The 18,513-nt window shown below is 33.2% G+C and overlaps 1 protein-coding gene and 1 long non-coding RNA gene across 2 annotated transcripts in view; one reads left to right on the forward strand and one right to left on the reverse strand.

Moving 5' to 3' along the window:
- LOC111087927 overlaps nt 1–6,989 on the reverse strand; it is a 21,171-nt gene extending 14,182 nt beyond the window's left edge. Inside the window, exon 1 of the long non-coding RNA XR_002612544.1 lies at nt 6,979–6,989. This is a non-coding gene — a long non-coding RNA (uncharacterized LOC111087927). The remainder of the gene's footprint in view (nt 1–6,978) is intronic.
- Nucleotides 6,990–10,076: 3,087 nt separating this feature from the next.
- Nucleotides 10,077–15,867, forward strand: LOC106468062. The gene is made up of 6 exons (XM_013928461.2): nt 10,077–10,243; nt 10,757–10,815; nt 11,288–11,365; nt 11,863–11,889; nt 15,044–15,076; nt 15,693–15,867. The coding sequence occupies exons 1-6, from the start codon at nt 10,156–10,158 to the stop codon at nt 15,738–15,740; spliced, it is 333 nt and encodes a 110-aa protein (XP_013783915.1). The 5' UTR covers nt 10,077–10,155; the 3' UTR covers nt 15,741–15,867.
- Nucleotides 15,868–18,513: the final 2,646 nt, after the last annotated feature.

The following is an 18,513-nucleotide window of genomic DNA, read 5'->3' on the forward strand; positions in this document are numbered from 1 at the left end:
GTGTAGGTTTGTACAAATTTCAAAAGAAACAAACAATATCTATAAAACAATTGTACATATTAACAAAATTATCCACTAATCCAGAGCACGTTGTATTATTTCCACATGTTCTTTGAATATGTGCATATCAAGATATTGAAATCTTTGATTGAACACAATTATATATTTATGAATTGATTACATTACTGAAAATATTTTCAGCTTTATGCAAGTGTTGCTTGTTCACAAGATTGCCAGATTATATTTACAAATGACTGTGACGTAAGTTCTAATTGTAAATACAGAACACTTAATACACAGAATCATACCTGCTAATAAATCATACACAGTGTTTGTAATTGCATTATAATCTTACATCATGATGATCTACTATTGTGCTTGTATGAGCTACAATAACTGGCACAAACATGAACGTTACTGTACGTAAACATGTTCATCACTGACAGTGACTTTGCATTACAGCACTATACCACTTAAGTATCTAGTTTTTAATTTTGTTTTTACATAATGGTGCTTATTATGTTAACTAAAATCTTCTACTAAGTAAAACTTTTACTAAAACCACTCGCCTTACTTTTATTCTGATGTGGACCTTGGATCTAGACACAATAACAGTACTCCATCATCATAGCACTAAACAGTCTCCATAGTAATTAATATCTCAATATTAAGCCCATAGTTTGAAAACAGTATCAAAACTATTAATGCAATTCTGTCATGCTGCATATGCAATATCTTTACCTTCAATCTTTATTCCTTTCTGTCTTTACCACTTTGTTTGTTGCTTGATAAATAGTAAATTTTACTTATATATTACTCAGATATATGATCTATTAAATTATAGAATATTAGGTAAACATGTTGTATTCATTTATTCACTGGCACAAGTTAAGATTCATGGATAACAAATAGCATCATATTTTTGGAAACCCTTGACTGTGCCATATTATTAGTTACTGTCAATGGAACATTCTGTATTTCAATACTTGTTAATTTGTTGTTGTTTTTTTCCAAAACGTATCTCCAAATTACCGATGTTATACATTGTCATTCTTATTTTGCTTTATACAGGTTTTCTGAAACTATCACTAGTGATATTCTACCTGGCTCTTGGAGATATTGTCTGTCAACTATTCCTGCCTAAGCTGTACTACATACCAGTGTTTGTGTGCACCAGGTAATGCTTAATGATGTATGTTCTGTTTTATTATGAATTAAAACAAAATTACCTAAATTGATGTTATAGGATTATTATACTTATTTTTAATATGTAATTAAATGAATATAGCTACAGATATGAAGTAAAATAAAAATTAACCTAAAGTGTATAGATTTGTTCTATCCTTGAACTGCCAGTTTTTGACAAAATAATCATTTTTGTTTTGACATCATTCAAATCTTTCCTGTAGAAGTATCAATGACGTAATATACCTAGGGTATTACTGTTCGATCTATGACTACTGGCAAGGAGTTTGTTTTATTAATGCACTAAAATTTGTAAGATAAAAATAACTTATTTAGTGAAAACAGCCTATTTCTAAATAGTATCTGCTTAAAGAGTTTTTAAGCTGTAATAAAACTATCCTTCATGATGTTTAGGAAAAAAAAACAGGCAAAGCCTTATCCAGAGCCTTTACACCATTTAGGCAGAAACCTAATTACTATTTACGTAATCTGTTGTGGCTGATTCCATACTTCATGACAATTAATTGTAGACTAAGAAAAACTGATATAGACAAAACAGTATTTATGCATAAAATACACATGTTAACATGCAAAATACACCAGAATTAACCTCTATGCAATTTTTTATGCTCATGATTATTTTTTCATCATCCATGTTTTAGAAGTATCACTGAATTACGTGAAATTTACTGACCTTTCCCAATTTCCTGCCTCATGGGAACCATGTTATAACTACCAATGTGTGTGTGTGTGTGTACTTTTTTCCTATAACCTGTTTGAAGTTACAGCCTCTAACCAGAGTTGCTCCAGATACTCTCTGTTAGGGTGAGAAATCTCTTTCCTAGATGATGTCATATCCTTATGCATGGTTGTCCATCTCTAAACTTATCCAGGAAGATAGGCTTGTCATCTGCTGATGCTGTAATGACCTATGCTTTCCTGAGTAGATGGTGCAGATCATCTGCTTAAATGGCCAAGTTGTTTCTGAGACCCCCTCTTTTGAACCTAATATTCCAGTAACCTGGTTGTTCCTTGCTGAAATAATTAATCAAGTGCTTAGACTTCCAAACTCAACATTAGGCATTGCAGTATCAGCTCCTCTATCACAGAATCTTAGACAAAACTACAATAAGATGCCCGAAACATTAGAGAAATGGTGTTATAGTATGTGCTCAATGACCCCTTCATTTGGACAGAAGTTAGGTCCCTCCATTTGTGCTGCAGAAGGATAAGATGAAGAAAGCAGTTTATCCATGGGCTCTACCAAACTCTTGATTTTTTGATGACCTGTGGTCACACAGCAGCATGCATCCAGTCATGGAGAAGCTTATAACTAGCATATGTATCACACTCTTCTCCAGTCAGTGCACTGACAATTCTGTGGCAGTGCTGTTCAGGCTTGTGGACATACTTCATCAATGTCATCTTCAATCTCTTTCAGTTTTTTCCTTGAATGATATTGACCAGAGTTAAGGTGAGAAACCCTAGTTATCAAATGTTGGAGAGTCCTATAGAAACTGATCCATTCAGTCTTTCCGGACCATAAGTCACCATGACAACCTTCAGGTGACTATGCCTTCTATTCACTGAAAAGACAATCTTTAGGGATAGAACTCAGTCAGCAGCTGTGTAGGTCTAAGGCTGTCGAAATTCCCTTCTCTGAGTTTGTAGATGTAGTAAGATTGTTCTCATGGGCCTTCACAGCAGTCCAATAACCAGGAGATGACCAAGTGTGAAGAAAGAAACCAGATATCTTCCTTTACATAGTGTGTGCTACTATACATCAGTCTTTCCTTTCAGAAAGTCATGTGAGATTTTAGGGGGATTTCCCAGAACAATAGGTAGCTAGAGTGAAAGGAACTTAGCATATTTCTTGACCAAAACTCTTAAAAATATTCACATAGCTAAAAATGGGAATGTGTGAACAATTTTGAAAACTCTAGGTAAACTTGAAATGCTCATTTTAATAAACTAAAGCAAAGAGAAAAAGGTAGATATGATTTTCATACTAAATTATTTAAAAGTAAAATATACCTTCACGGATAGCAGGTTTAAAATTATTGCAAATGGTCTGTCAACCTATATTTTGGAAGCCACCTTTATTAAAACACATAAACCTGTCCTTTGCCATCAAAAAGAATTCCTATACAATCTACACATCCTTCAGTAGGTCTGTGACATTTCCTGATTGGCTTAAGGACTTGCCAGTCAGTGATTGCCTTACCGGCCTACGTTGATCTGACTCATTTAATAAGCTGTACTATTTCCTATAGATCATTTTCCAGACGGTTATGGTGTGAGTAGTGTCTGGCGAAAAGCTTCAGCAAATATTTCCTTTGCAACATCTCAACCAACAATTGGTCCAGTTATCAATGCTATTTTCAAGTTTTGAGCAACTCGACTTTCAAGATCTACATATCTATATGTGCCGATGTTTCTATTTATCAATGTTATATTTTAAAATCTGTGCAAGAACTCAGCTAATAGATGTTTCCTCATATAAAAGCTATTTTCAAGTTTTGTACACCAAAAATCTTTTCAAATAATGATTACTAGAATCAGTTTTAGTAAAGCGTATTCTGTTTATAGCACTTTAACACTTAAAAGATTTGTGTTGTTGAAAATGCAGTGTACAAAGAAAGAGATAGATTTTTTCAATTAAGAGACTATTACTTGATATTTTCCAATTGTTGTAAAAATACAAGAGATATTTAACTTCTATTATATGTACAATTTTACCCATACAAGCATGGCATTACTCTGTGACATAAAGTAAGTACTTATTATTAATGGTTTCATAACATTATATCTTGTTTCCTGTTATTTCAGTAATCTTTTTGAATGTGCTATGATATGTTTGGAAAGATGGCTTTATACTATTTAATTTACACTATAACAGTAAATGTGATAACAATTAAGCTAACCAACATCTGCCTACTTGCCAAACTTAAAACATCCAATTTCTTTTCATTGAAGTCAAGTTTAATGTAAAAGATGAATACATGATATTTAGTTGTTTATATGAGTTTTGTGTTTAAAAATACAAGAAGAGCATAAGATCGTGCTATAAAAAAGAAATCCCATTTTATTCAATAGAAAAGAAAACATGGATTCATTCCCCAGTGTTATACCATAGAAGACAGTACTGATGTTAATGAATGACTATAATGTGTACAGCTATAGCTGGTAGGTAAATAAAAATGCACTGATAGATTAATAAAGACAAATAGATGGGTATATGTCTGATTTTGGATGGACACTGTATGAGTTAAGTGGATGAATTATCATATTAGTGGGTAACTTCAGTCTTTATATTGTGTAAATTACATGGATTGATGAGTGGGTAAATACTGGGGCTAAATAGGTTGGAGGATCAATTTTTGTTTAACAGTTTTAAAGGATCATGTAAAATCAAGTAATGTAATTATGTTCATTCACACACAAGAGGAATTAGCACCAGCCAAAAGCACAGTATCTTCTCCCTTCAAATGTGGAGTCCCATCATTGCACAATCCAGTTGACATTATGTTGTCATTGATTCCAAATCACCAACCACAGGGAGGCAGCTGGCTGACACCACATTTTCTTTATACCTAATTAATTATTATGTATACATATTATTGTTATAATTTTTATTTTTTTAACACTAGTTACCCAATCTGAATAAAATTTGATATTTCCTCTACTACTATTTTATGCTTGGAGAGTTTTGCAGTAATATTAATTTCCTCAAGGTTCTTGTAGTTATAATCCTGAAATCAGTTTAAGTAGCATCTATTCTTCCCATGCATATTTTCACTCACTCCACTTCCATATTTCCAACTTATTTCTACCAGTTGAAAAATGTGATATCTATCTTTTTCGAGTTTCCTCAGTCTGCATGTTGTTTCACTGATGGCATTATTTGCAATTCTTTCATCTAGGTGGTCCAATTTCCTGTTCAGTGATATGTCCCAACATACTAAAAATCAAGTATTTTCACCAGGTGTAATATGGTTGCTGTAAGTGGGTAAAATATACAAATACTTAAGTATTAGGATGTCAAGAAATTAATGTTGCACTTTGGAACACTTTCATTAACCACCCCCCAAAAAACATACATCACGTATATTAGTTAAACGAACCACCTAAACATCACGTTAGTGTAGCCTATATAATGTGTAAAGTTTAGTGTACTCTAATCCCTTATAGTGATGGCACACGACGAGACACACATTCGGCATGTAATGTTGTTTGAATACAAGAAGGGAAACAATGCCTCTGTAGCCACAAAGAATATCAAAGAAGTTTATGGAAATGTTTTGAAGTTCGTAAGTGTCAACGATGGTTCAGCAAATTTCGTTCAGGTGACTTTAGCCTTAAAAACTGTGATGGCAGGGGCCGACATGTTGTATTTGATATTGATGCTCTAAAGACGCTTGCTGAGTCTAACCCAAGGCAACACACTCGTGAAGTGGCCCTGAAATAGCATGTCTCTCATGAAACAATACGCAAGCATCTAAGGAATTTATGAAAACCCCATAAAGAAATGGTTTAGATGCCTCACGAACTTTCCGATGATCATCTTTCCAACGTGTGAACGTTGCTTCGTCTCTTTTGGCGCGTAATGCGCGTGAACCATTTTTGGACAGAATTGTCACCGGTGATGCAGAGATCTATAGTCAGCAACTGGAACGTTTAAATCAAGCCCTTCATCAGAAACGCCTTTCACTCGTCAATCGGAAAGGTGTTCTTCTCCACGACAATGCACGTCCACATGTAGCACGTTTGACGCAATAGAAGATTATGGAGTAGGGTTGGGAAGTTCTCCCCCACCCACCATATTCACCAGATGCGGCACCATCAGATTACCATCTTTTTCGTTCGCTGCAACACCATCTTAATGGGAAAACGTATGAAAATGTGGAAGGGGTTAAAGAGTACATCGACATGTTTTTTGCTTCAAAGCCAAGTGATTTCTTTAATCAGGACATTAACAATCTGATTGTAAGATGGAAAAACATCATCGACTATTTCATTTAATAAATGTGTTGTTTTGATATATAAGTTGTTTGGGTTTTTTCATCTAAAAAAGCGACATTAATTTCTCGATGACCTAATGTATATGAAGTGTTTGAAGCTAGTCAAAATATCTTGTCATTATCTTCATATCTAGGAGACGTTTACAATAGAATTCAGATGCACATTGTTGCTGACAAAATGCTAAAAATCAGTATCAGTGTAACATAATATGATACGTTGTGGATACACTAACTACCAGAAGATGCCTCACGAAGTACAGAAACTACCAATCAGATTGGATCACTATCAAAAATTGTCTGCCTCAAGGAACATCTCTCTTTCCAGTCCTATTGAACATCTACAACATGGATCTAGCTCGCCTTGGACAACCCAACCAGAACAAACAAAGGCATCAGTAAACTGAGTTTTGTAACCAACATAAAAGAAAGTTGAAGTGCGTCACCTGCTTATGCTGTACAAAAGTTTTATATGCTCCATCCTAGATTATGCACTGACAATAATCATTGTGAGTGCGAAACACAGTTCTCTAAATTACAAAAAGTCCAAAACCAAGTATCAAGACTAGCATGCCATCTCCCATAATACACGCCTTCCCACTACATTGAGAACCAGTCGGAGCTACCCCACATCAAGTCTAGACTACTCAAATTAACTGAAACTTACTATAATAAAGCCGTAAACTGTAACTCTCTCACTACACACTTCCCTTCTATAGCAGCTACCCCCCTTACCTGTATAAGATACATTTCGCCATACGACATCCACACAAACTAATTCTAATTAAATTATCCAATGTCTAACCATATTCGTGTATTGTTGGGTTTTATCGCTTCACATCACAACTCCAGTCTGCACTTTATTTTGGCACTGAATGGGCTTTAATTTGGTCCCGTTCAGTGAAAGTGGGTTTTCTCGGGGTTCTCCCGTTCCCCCCCCCTCCAATACTTAAATTGTAGGCATCGGATCTATAGATCCCAGCCATGGCATTTGGATTTACAGATCCCTGCCAGGCATAGAAAAGGTCCGTTTGTTGATGGTTTGTCAATGTGGTACTGCTTATTCTCGTCTACTCATCAACCTTGCCGGAAACTTTGCCTCCTTCACCTCACTCCACGCTTATCTCACCTACCTCATGCATTAAAATCTTATTATTATAACGCCCAAAATTACCTCTTAATGTACTTAATCTCTAGATAAACAATAATCACCTCTTGCAGGGCGAAGAAAGATAAATCTATCTTCGAGCACCTCAGATGTTTACTTCTCGGCGACAGACTTTTTAAAGTTGATTGTCAATTCGTTCTCATCTAAATTCCTATCAGGTATTTTGGGTTATGAGTGCTCCAAAGCTTAATGAAATTGAAAAGATACACAACTACTGGTTAAGCAATCACAGGATGTATCACAACCACTCCATCAAAGCCCTATCAAACCTCAGAGGCATCAACAACATTACAGAACACCAATAGTGCTTACAATAAAATTCTTCACAAATGCCTTCCAGTGTAAAGACCATACATTCCATTAATGAGTGTCTGTCCTTTTCACTTGGGACATTCTAGCTCCACAACGACCTTCCAATGACTGCCCACACAGGAGATTATCTAAAAGGCATTTCAAAATACAGTCATTGGTCTACATATACGATATATACACTAGTGAGGTAATGTATCACCACCAGGTCTCAGATTTCTCCATGTATAATAAACATTTGATGCTACTGGGCTCTGTGAAAGTCACCCTAAGCATAATGTAAAAATTGAATAGAGGATTAAACGGAAAAAGCATGGCAGCATCTGTTTAAAGACCATGGTGGACAATCACCTGTCATCATAGCCACAGATGGTTCCTACATCAAAGATATTGGGAAAGCTGATTAGGCATTCATTGTCTTCTGGAGCACAAGAATGGTGTTAAAACATATGAAACAAGCTATCCTCTGGATTTCTGAAAGCAATGAATCACAAATACAGTGCCACTAACGTAATATTTGCAACTGACTAAGTGGTAGATGTTTTGATAGATGGCAGAAACGAAAGAAATTGCATTTTAAGATCTTAAGACCATCACTTGGATACACCTGTTAGCCCATGCAGGGGTAGAACCAGGCCCTCTGAGAAGTTCAGAGAGACCCAGGCCACTTCTATCTTTTGAGGCCCCTGGCTATAATAAAAAAATGATGACATATGAAAACAAAATATGACAACCATTAACCCAAAAGAAAAGTGAAACATAATTTTAATATTTAATCCGTATATATATATACAATTTCCAGTTCAAGGCTGAGAGTGTATGTCACATTTTGGTCTGATTGAAAGGCTCATTAAAACAAGTCGCGAAACATAACAAATGCAAAAAAATAATGTCTAAATTTGAGACCCTCTTTGAACTTGAAGCCCGGGCCAAATTAAAAAATAATTGTTCTGCTCGTCATGGGAATATTTCAGTTATGTATCAATATTTCTATTTTTTGTATTTGCATTGCCTTAAAATTTAACTAATTTTATTTTTCCTTTACAGCCTTACTGCATTGATTTCCTATGTTGTTTTTGACATGATGTATCAAATAACATAATTTATTCTTAATATAAAAAATAAATATACCGGAGGTACAGTTCATTACAATTTCAAACATGAGTATTTTAATTTAGCAAGGATAGCCTTCTTAACCAGTGAGTCAGCGGTAAGTTTGCGGATTTACAAAGCTAAAACGTGTAGTTCGATTCCCCACCGTGGACAAAGCAAGTTAACTCAATGTGGCTTTGCTCTGAAACAACAACATACCCTGTGCTCACTTAAATGTCAATTGCTTACTCACTTGATCACTGAAGCTGATCAAGTTTGCCTACTGGCAGTTTAGTCTATACACCTATAGCACTATACCTACAAAGCTATAAAGAACCATTTTCACACATGTTGTATTAAGCGTTTGAAAATGTTTAGTCGATTATTCAAACTTGATGCTATATTAGTTCAAAGTTCATATTAAGTAATACATTTACGATTACTGTTACCATGTGAAATATACTAAGAAATCTTACATTGTTCCGGCTGTAGCCATACATAATGACAACAAAAAATCATTAAAAGGGCTAAATTTCCACCTGGTGACATCAAGACAGACATCTTACATTGTTCCGGCTGTAGCCATACATAATGACAACAAAAATCATTAAAAGGGCTAAATTTCCACCTAGTGACATCAAGACAGACTTGTAATAATATGTTCTAAGTATTAAAAAGCACATCACAATAGGTGTAACTGATATTTATATATGCTACGTTCAATGTGAACAGAGTTGAAATTGTAGGCTGAGAAATGTTGCACCAATATTATCAAGAAGGATTGTAAATAACTTAACAATTGAAACTTAACGTTTAGCGCTATTTGACCAAAAGTATATGCATGTATGCTTTAAATGACATAACAGGTTACTTTTAAAACTATGCTTTTGAAGGTTTGATTTTTTACTATAGATGTTTTATTATAAAACGCTCTCAATTAAGCGTGTTACTGATGATACTGCCGTGTGTTAATTATAGGGTAATTATTTGCTTGAATTTTATAGCTATATGTGTATGTATACATTTAATGTTCTTCCTGTTGCTTTCATGCCAAACAAAACAGGTTTCTTCCTCTGCTTTTAAAACGGAACTCTGCACATAGAATAAACTTCCACGCCTACCTTTTCAGAGAAAAGGTTACTTCACTCGACAAGACCATCTGGGAAACATAGTCAGTGTTTCCGTAATCGTCGGTTTTGAAAGGGTTCATCCAATAATAGAAAGGAGATTGTTTGCTGTGGATTGGTGGTTTCCAAATCTTTCACGTGACTAGGACTTATCTATTTGTAAACAAAGTTCCTTAGTTAATATAAAGTTAGTACATCGAAATAAAATGTATAGACCACCAATCTTGTTTGTCAGCTAGCATTATATTTTCCAACAATGAAAGTTATTGCTATAACAGTTCTGCTAAGCGTCCTTGTCGGCGTATTTGGTCATGATGATGAAAAAATTTTTGAATTGTTATGTAGTAAGTGTTTCTCGCTGAATATGTGTTGATGTTCCAAAGTTACATTACAAAATAGATGTTATTGGTTTGACTTGTTTATATATATATAAAAGTAATATAATTTGTTTTGCATCGTGTATTTAGAAAAAGAAAACCTTAAAAATCATATTTTTTCTTACTAAATACCTCATTTAACGTGTTTTTATTTTTTGTTGATGCTTTAGTATGGTTTATTAACGGGAATGTAAGTGGTTATGCCTTTTTTTGTTGTTATTATGAGCAAGTTTCAAGAAGAACACTTCCTTTGTTTCGACAATCTTGCCATTAACCTAATTTTACGTTTATGTTTCTAATAAAAATACAAAGATGTCTAACTTCCAGTTTTAATACTAAAACAAGAAAACGTGATTAATTATTTATATTCTTCTTATATTTTGCGAACAGCATTAGAATGTCAAGTTTCTGGTTTCTTCAACAGTTGTTCAAAGCCGTATTTGAGCTTTCAATTAAATTAGTTGTTTCTTTTGTTAACAGAAGCCAATTCTAATGCCGCCAATGCCATGAGAGGATGTATAGCTCTCGAACCTCAGGAGGTGAGTTTCCAGATGATATACTCATATTTCCCCAAGTCAAAGTGATATTTTTATTTTGCTTATATGTATTTAATTTTGTACATTTTTTTGTTGTTGTTGTTGTATTATTCACTTCAATATAACGCTTATTGACAAAAAACAAAAAAAATGAACTATTGTAAAATATGTTTAGTAAGAATTTATTTTTTGATCATGTTACAGATTATTTTTAGATTGTCCAGTATAATTTGTTGTTAATATTATAAACCATAAATGTTATTAAAGATAATTAGCAGATTTGTTTTTCAGAGAGAAATATAGACTTTATTGGGGATTAACATTAGAGTACGGGGTTCATGACGAAATGTAAATTACTTAGCTTGATTTATCTGATAACAAAAGAGTAAGATAAAACTTCTCAGTGAAATTCTTATTAAGCGAACCTTTCCTGTTTATGAAATTGATTTGTTACACTTTTTTTCATTTATTTTAGTATCAAGAAATGTTTTCAGAATGCAGGACCAAGAATAATGCTGTAACAGAACAAGCTTTGTGCGCTAAATGGGATGAGGTAAGCTTTGGAATGAATGCGTTAATAGTCGTATATAATTTTTGGGTTAATTAAATAATTATATTTGTTAGAGAAAAGTAATTTATAAGATATTTTTATCATTGTTTTGCAATACAATATTGATCATATCTCATCTCATCACTAATTTAGATATAGTTTGATTCTTCTTCTTCGGTGTCAGTTGATAAAATATAATAAAAAAACAATTACTGTATATATATATATATATACATGGTGCAGTAAAAGTAATAATATTGTTTACTCCCGTTCTGCATTTGATTGTTCATTTACAATTATCATTATCAGGAATATTTTACCATTTAATAATTCTCTTATCTTATATGCTGTTATTATACTGAATGTGAGTAATGAGTTTCCGCTTCTAATATTATATAAAATTGTCTGTCTAATTATGATAATCACTTCGACTACAACTCATTCGTTATAAACTGTAAAAAATGTTTTATTTGGAATTCACAATATTCTTGATCTTTCAGGTTTACGAATGTGCTCACGAAAACTATGTGAGTATTACTTTTTATTACAAAATAACACTAAATCATGTTTAATCACTTATTTATCTAGTTCCAATATTAACTTCGTTCACAATCTACATCAGAAAGCTTTTACAGTGAAATGTCATTTCCAGACTTTAAAACGTTTCAGAAATAAAAAGGGTTTTTAGTTACAAAATTTAAGTGCACCTTATGCGTTTGTTCCAGATGTTTGTTGTGTCAGGATTTAACATCTCAAACATATAACGTTTAAGTTATAAACAAATCAAATGGTATGCAGGGCCGGATTAAGAGCCTACGAGGACTGGAGATGAAGACTTCAAGCGGGCCTACTCACACTAGTTCATAATACAAACAAATAAAGTAGCATTTCAGGCTTTAGATCTACCAAGCTATCATCGGATTAATATTATTTCAGGAAATGACAGTAATTATTAACGACAACTAGCCTGATAAGTTTTTACAGAAGACAAATTAGACAATTCAATTTCAAGTTTTAATTACAGTCAGGCGCGGATATAGAATTTTTTTGAAGGGCGGGGTTCAGTCTGGAACAGAGCACACATATATTTGTGATTTAACAATCTGAAACGGACGCAGGAGTGTTTCAGAGGAAATTCGCTGGTTCTATCAATAGTCGAAGTAACGTAATTCTTATGTTATTAGAGTAAGTTAATGTGTGCATAAGGATAATTTCGAAACAATGTTCATTGGTATTTTGATATCATGACACACTGTATGTTATTAACAGCTTCACCTACTAAATTCCGTTAAGAAATACACGAGATATAAAATCTCCAATTTTGATTGAAGTTCTTCCTTTTTTCTATTTTCTTCGTATTGAACATACGGACACTATTTGATACTTAACTTTCATGGATTTTATCCAGTTTGGTACACTACAACTAGGTGTCAAATTTGGACTAAATATAAGCCACATGTGCAAAGTTATTAAACAAAAACCGCTTAATTTTGAACAAAATTTCTGCGCACGTCTACGCAAAAAGTCACGTGAGCTAAACTTTTGACCACAGCTTCACCTAAAAGTAAAAGTATACTGTTTTTAGTTTTGTCATTCGGATTAAATGCGGCTGATTTAGAGGCAGCAAAACTATATGGTTAGGCCAAGCAAACTAGATTAGCAGTTTCTAGCTCAAGTTTTCAAAAGAATCATACATGTGGACGGTTATTATTGATTATTCATTGCCAACTTTTCAGCACAAATTTACTAAATTTTATGAAATTATCTCAATTAAAGAGCGTTTAGCGTCGCGTGATATTAGCTTAAGCAATTAGCATAAATAGTGATGCTTGATACGGCTATACCGATTGCATAGGGGTGATGACAAGACACTGTTAATCTAAATTCCATGGCTTTACTACAAAAAGAAATTATTAATACTGTTTTTAAGAGGAAAACTACCATCATATATTTTAAAGAATCTGGTTGAGTCTGTAAAGTAAAGGTCAATTCCGAATAACAGGATTACGATCCTAAATATAATGTTGGTTATTATCGAGTGTCACTTTCTTACTTGCTGTGGTTTGTTGGTATGTTGACAAAAAGTCATGATATATAATCAAAAACCTCTTAGGTGTGAAAAAAGGTGCAGCCAAAAAAAAAAAAAAGATTGAGCGTGTGACTTAAAGGAATCAAATCAAAATTAGCGCCCAAACTTGCAGATTCAAAAGAATTTTACAGCTAATATTTATTCATTAATTAGTTAAGTCGCGTGTTTTTTTTGTTTTTTTTTGCTCATCATCATGCCCCAAGTTGAACAGATTTGAACGACTTCGTTACCATCAAATAAAAAGAAATAGAAATAAATCATATTTGTCTATTCTGAAAGTGCCTGTCTATGAAACATTTTCGTTTGTCCATTAATTAACTTAATATCTGTTTCTTTTCACTCTTTGTCCATTGTGAATTTTACAATCCTGCGTGAATTTTTTATTGGTATTTAGACCTATTCTTGCGTGGAATGCGTACAATTAGGTACGTTTAAGACTTTTTTCCTCTTTCCTTTACGGCTGTTGATATTGTAGAACGGGAAATGACTATGTTTATTACTACATCATTGGTCGTGATTCTTACCTCCGAGCACGAGTATAACATCTGACCCCTTCCAAAGCCATATCCATGTACGTAATGTATTAGTATTCTAAATTTCACTTTGTAAAATGAATGGTTTACCTGCTAGCAGTAAATGACTTGTTCTTATATTTATAATATTAATGAACAAACGAAAAAATATCACGAATAGGCATTTTTTAAAATGGACAGTTATCAAATCCGAGTCCGTTCACAAGCGCATTCAACATTGTAGCATTTCCACCAATTTACAAATATAGTCATACGAATAAGAGCGCAATACGAACGCGAATGATCCTCCTGACACCTTTGGTATATGGGGATTATAGCTTGCACTACCTCTATAGAGTCAATTCAACTCTACTTTAATGGTAGGATTTCCTCGCAAAGTGAAAATGACGTAATGAAATTCTATAACGAATTATTTTTAAATTTGAATAATGATTATTTTATCAGATTTCATAAACGATGAAATCCACTGAACCCCACTCCTGACAGACAATGGACAAAGACGTGAAATAGCTTTCGCATGCAAGACAGATTTCGTCATTTCCGTGTCACGTGCTGTTCTAGTCGCTCAATAATATTCTATTTAAAGGATCGTCTGAAATTTTGTGTACGTCTCGGTAACGTTTTTTCTATAGTAAATCTAGGCTAATCACAAATGAATTGGGTCACAGGTGTTTTAAGATTTATTTCTTAAACACTGAACCCATTGTTGATGCGAGAATGTTTATATTTTCTAATGCATGTTATTTCATTTTGAGCGAGGTTGGCCAGTTTTACCTGGAACTGTAGCTTTACCAGTCCCAGCCTTAACCCGGTCCTGATGGTATGTATTTACAAGCATAAACAACGTCAGATGTTGCTTTTTCTGATAACTTGTCTTAACATTGCTTTCGAAAAATGGTAGATGTTTCTCTAAAGTCAAGAAGGTAAAAATAGCGGATGTTTAAAACACTGTCAAAAACTAAGACTTTTAATCAGTTGGTGCTAATAAATGTATTGGATATTTTTTATACAAATGTGAAGATAATTTGTTAACACTAACGGACTTTTCCAATATTCTAGGATCATACCATCAGCGAATATGCAGAAGTAGAAGTAAGTGTAATAGATTCAAAAACTTTATTAAATTTGTTACATTATAAATAAACAGGCAGATTCAGTTAAAAAGAAACAAAAAACATCAATATTTAACATATTGTAACTTAGGTATTCTTTAACAAGTACTGTTTTACTCACCTGTAACAATGTTTATTTAAATATATTCCTCAAATCATTAGCAACATTAATGTTAACAATTAATCACTTTGGAGATTATTTATTAAATGAAGTACTGGAATGAGGCCTTCAATAATCCTCTTTCTAAGTATATAAACAGCAATCTCTTCTAAACCAAACAGCTCAAGCAAACTGGGCTGTTAACGTAATTTTAAGATGTCCATATGTAGTCTTGAGGGTATTACCATGCACTCAAGTGTAACGTTCCTCGATATATAAAGATACCCGTGTTTAATTATGCTATTTTTTGTTATTCGGATACAAGAAAAGTATATTGTGAGTATACATCGTAGTTAATGAGTCAAATAATGTTATATGTTTATAATTCTTGTGATAAATATACGGCTTCTTGTATCCAAGCTAATCAAGATAATTAACATGTTTGTTTTATTAACAAAAGTTCCACTTTATTCTGATTTTATTTTATTTGTTTCAGAAATGTATAGACGATGCATACGACGACTGGAAGAATGGGAGCCTTTAAATAACCTACGATGTGTTCTCTTGCCTTACTGTTGAATACTGTCATTTAAAGATTCAAATAGTTTTTTTATATGTATGAAAGTTTAATTTAGATGCCGAAATAAAATAAAAAGTTTTCATACCTCTTATATTTTCTTAAGTCTGATTTCTTTCCAGTTTGGCAACTGTCAATTTACGGTCTTACAACGCTAAAATCCGGGGCTCAACTCCTCGCGGTTGACAATGCGGAGAGAGCTCATTGTGTATGTAGTTTTGTGCTAAAAATAAATAAGCAAAGACATTGAGTCTGGTTTCTATCTCATTCTATTACGCATTAGTAACACAAAAACCTGAGAAATACCTTTAATCATATGTTATTGGTTTTTTGTTTTGTTTTTTAGAGCAAAGCCACATTGGCCTAGTTGTTGTGTCCACTGATGGGGATCAAATCTCAGATTTTAGTGTTGTAACACCGTAGACTTACCGCTGTTCCACCAGGAGAATATTTATATTGCAACCTAAAATCATTAAATGTTTATTAAGGTTTAGAACTGTAGAGGAATTTACATATCAAATTTATTAAAAATTGTTATAATGAACAAACATACATGTATTCCAGACATTATAACTCAAAACTACATCAGACCTAAGACTAACACAAGCAGCTTAGCTCAGTGTAAAACAACTTTATTATGCTTGACATTAACAATTACATATAACTTGTTGCAATCTAAAACTGACAAAAAAGTACAAAGCTACACGTGATAAAACACTTGCAGTTATTAATTATTATATCTTTTAAATTTTACTACCATGCCCTTGCCAGTCTGTAACGAGAATTTAGTTTGACTTACTGCGTTTTAAATTTTGACCTAGGATTTTCCACCCATTTAGCTCAGGCTCTCTCACACAATTATTCTAAACTTTGAAATCTGTTGTTTGAATAATCGTTTTATTTTCCAGATTTTTGGAATTCTGGACTATCATTTTATTTCTCCGGGTTCCCATGATTTTATTTAGCACAGAGAAATCACGTTCGCATGGTACTGGTGTTATGGGAACTGTGAGCATTACTTGTGCAAGATCGCAAAAACCTGGGGACATTGCATCAAACTGTTATTCACAGCAATATGTTTGAATTGGTCAAATGATGCTCTCAGTTTTTCTGGCTCTGTAACTCCTTGATAAAATTATATGACCTTATTCACACTGTCAATACCATCTTGTGGTATTCTTTTAGGCTTAAACAAAATGTTTAGATTTTTCAACATTGCTATGTCCTCTTCAAGAAAACGCTTTTCAAATTCTGTCTCCAAGTTGTTCAGAATTGTACTTTTAATTCTAACAACAGTTCTTTCTTCCTGGTTTGCGTAATGATCATTTTGATCAGAAACAATGTCACCAAGTTAAAATATTTTGCTTAATCTCATCACAGTGAATAACACATCTTTTAGCAAGTAAAGTGTTGCTACAAACTTTTAACTTTGTATTTTGGCCTTAAGGCCTGGCGTGCAGCTGTATGCTCAAGATTTAGGTACATAACAGAAAAACCCTGTGCACTGCATCAACTGCTCCAAACATTGATAGGTAACAAAGTTGGGTAGGTTTTTAAGCCTTTTAACATGAACATGTATTACTTTGGCCAGTTTTCTGTACCTTTGTGCAGAATAACTATATAAAAAATTCCAACCATAGTTTCTTGCAGAGATTTCATAAAGGGGTTTTTATCTGCAGCCCAGTGGAAAAGTGGAGAGTCTATAAGTTACACACCACTTATGTATGATTTTAGAATTGTCTTCCTTTAACCACACAGTAATAAGATTTGCTCCATCTGTCTCCAAACCAGAGAATTTATTTATTCAAATACCAAAATATTGTGAAAAAATGCAAAGTAGCATTATAAATGTTTCAGCTTTACCATCTAAAATATCTACGTTGGTACAGAACACTATTTTGACTGTCATGATTTTGCAAAAGAAACGACCAATTTGTTAGTGACAACTATATCCAAACTGTCGTCTACCATTACATTCAGATAAAGGATTCCCCTCAACATAACTCTGGTTTCCTCTTGGCAGACATCATTGCATTTTTGATCATGCTTCATTGCTGGTATATATACCTTTTTATTTTTTCTATTGACCAGCTGGAATTACCAGGAAAAAACATATTATCTAGCATCTAATTATTTAAAGACAAACGTAAAAACAAAACCTAGTTTTTTGAGGGATGCATGTTTACCTATTTTTGTTTCAAAATTGAAATTAGACTTTTTCAAAAGACAACAATTTTACACCTATTAATAACTAGCAGTCTCAGGTGATTGAATTATACATACAGGCTTATCTGCATATCAGTTAATGAAAAAATTTTCGGTCAGATATATTATGCTTGGCCACAAATGTTGCTGTTCTTCAGATGAGCGAAAAGTAATATAATAAAATACGAATTCTTTCAATTCTTTATGTTGCGTATAAGCTCTTACCTATGCGCCAAATTACGCACAAGAATGGGTAAATGGAAACATTGACTACTATATGTAATTCCATTAACTGTAGTCAATAAGTACAACATAATCAATAAGCACAAATTATTTTGCTAGCGTATGCTCCTTTTTTGTAATAATATTGTCTTAATGATATTAAATCACATTTATGCTTTTATAATAGTTAGTTATTATATGAGGTAACACCTTTCTCCATTTACAAATATCTAAGTGAGCAATTAATTTCCAGTTACGTAAAGTCATTTCGGCGGTAACACCTACTTAGTGTAAATTAAATATATTTTTTTTA

This window comes from Limulus polyphemus, unplaced genomic scaffold (assembly GCF_000517525.1).
Source record: "Limulus polyphemus unplaced genomic scaffold, Limulus_polyphemus-2.1.2 Scaffold2853, whole genome shotgun sequence".
In the NCBI taxonomy this organism is placed as follows: domain Eukaryota; kingdom Metazoa; phylum Arthropoda; class Merostomata; order Xiphosura; family Limulidae; genus Limulus; species Limulus polyphemus.

Coding starts and splice junctions, on each gene's coding strand:
- LOC106468062 (XM_013928461.2), top strand. CDS start 10,156: ATGAAAGTTATTGCTATAACAGTTCTGCTAAGCGTCCTTGTCGGCGTA. Junction 10,244..10,756: donor AATTTTTGAATTGTTATGTA/GTAAGTGTTTCT, acceptor TTTTGTTAACAG/AAGCCAATTCTAATGCCGCC. Junction 15,077..15,692: donor GCGAATATGCAGAAGTAGAA/GTAAGTGTAATA, acceptor TATTTGTTTCAG/AAATGTATAGACGATGCATA.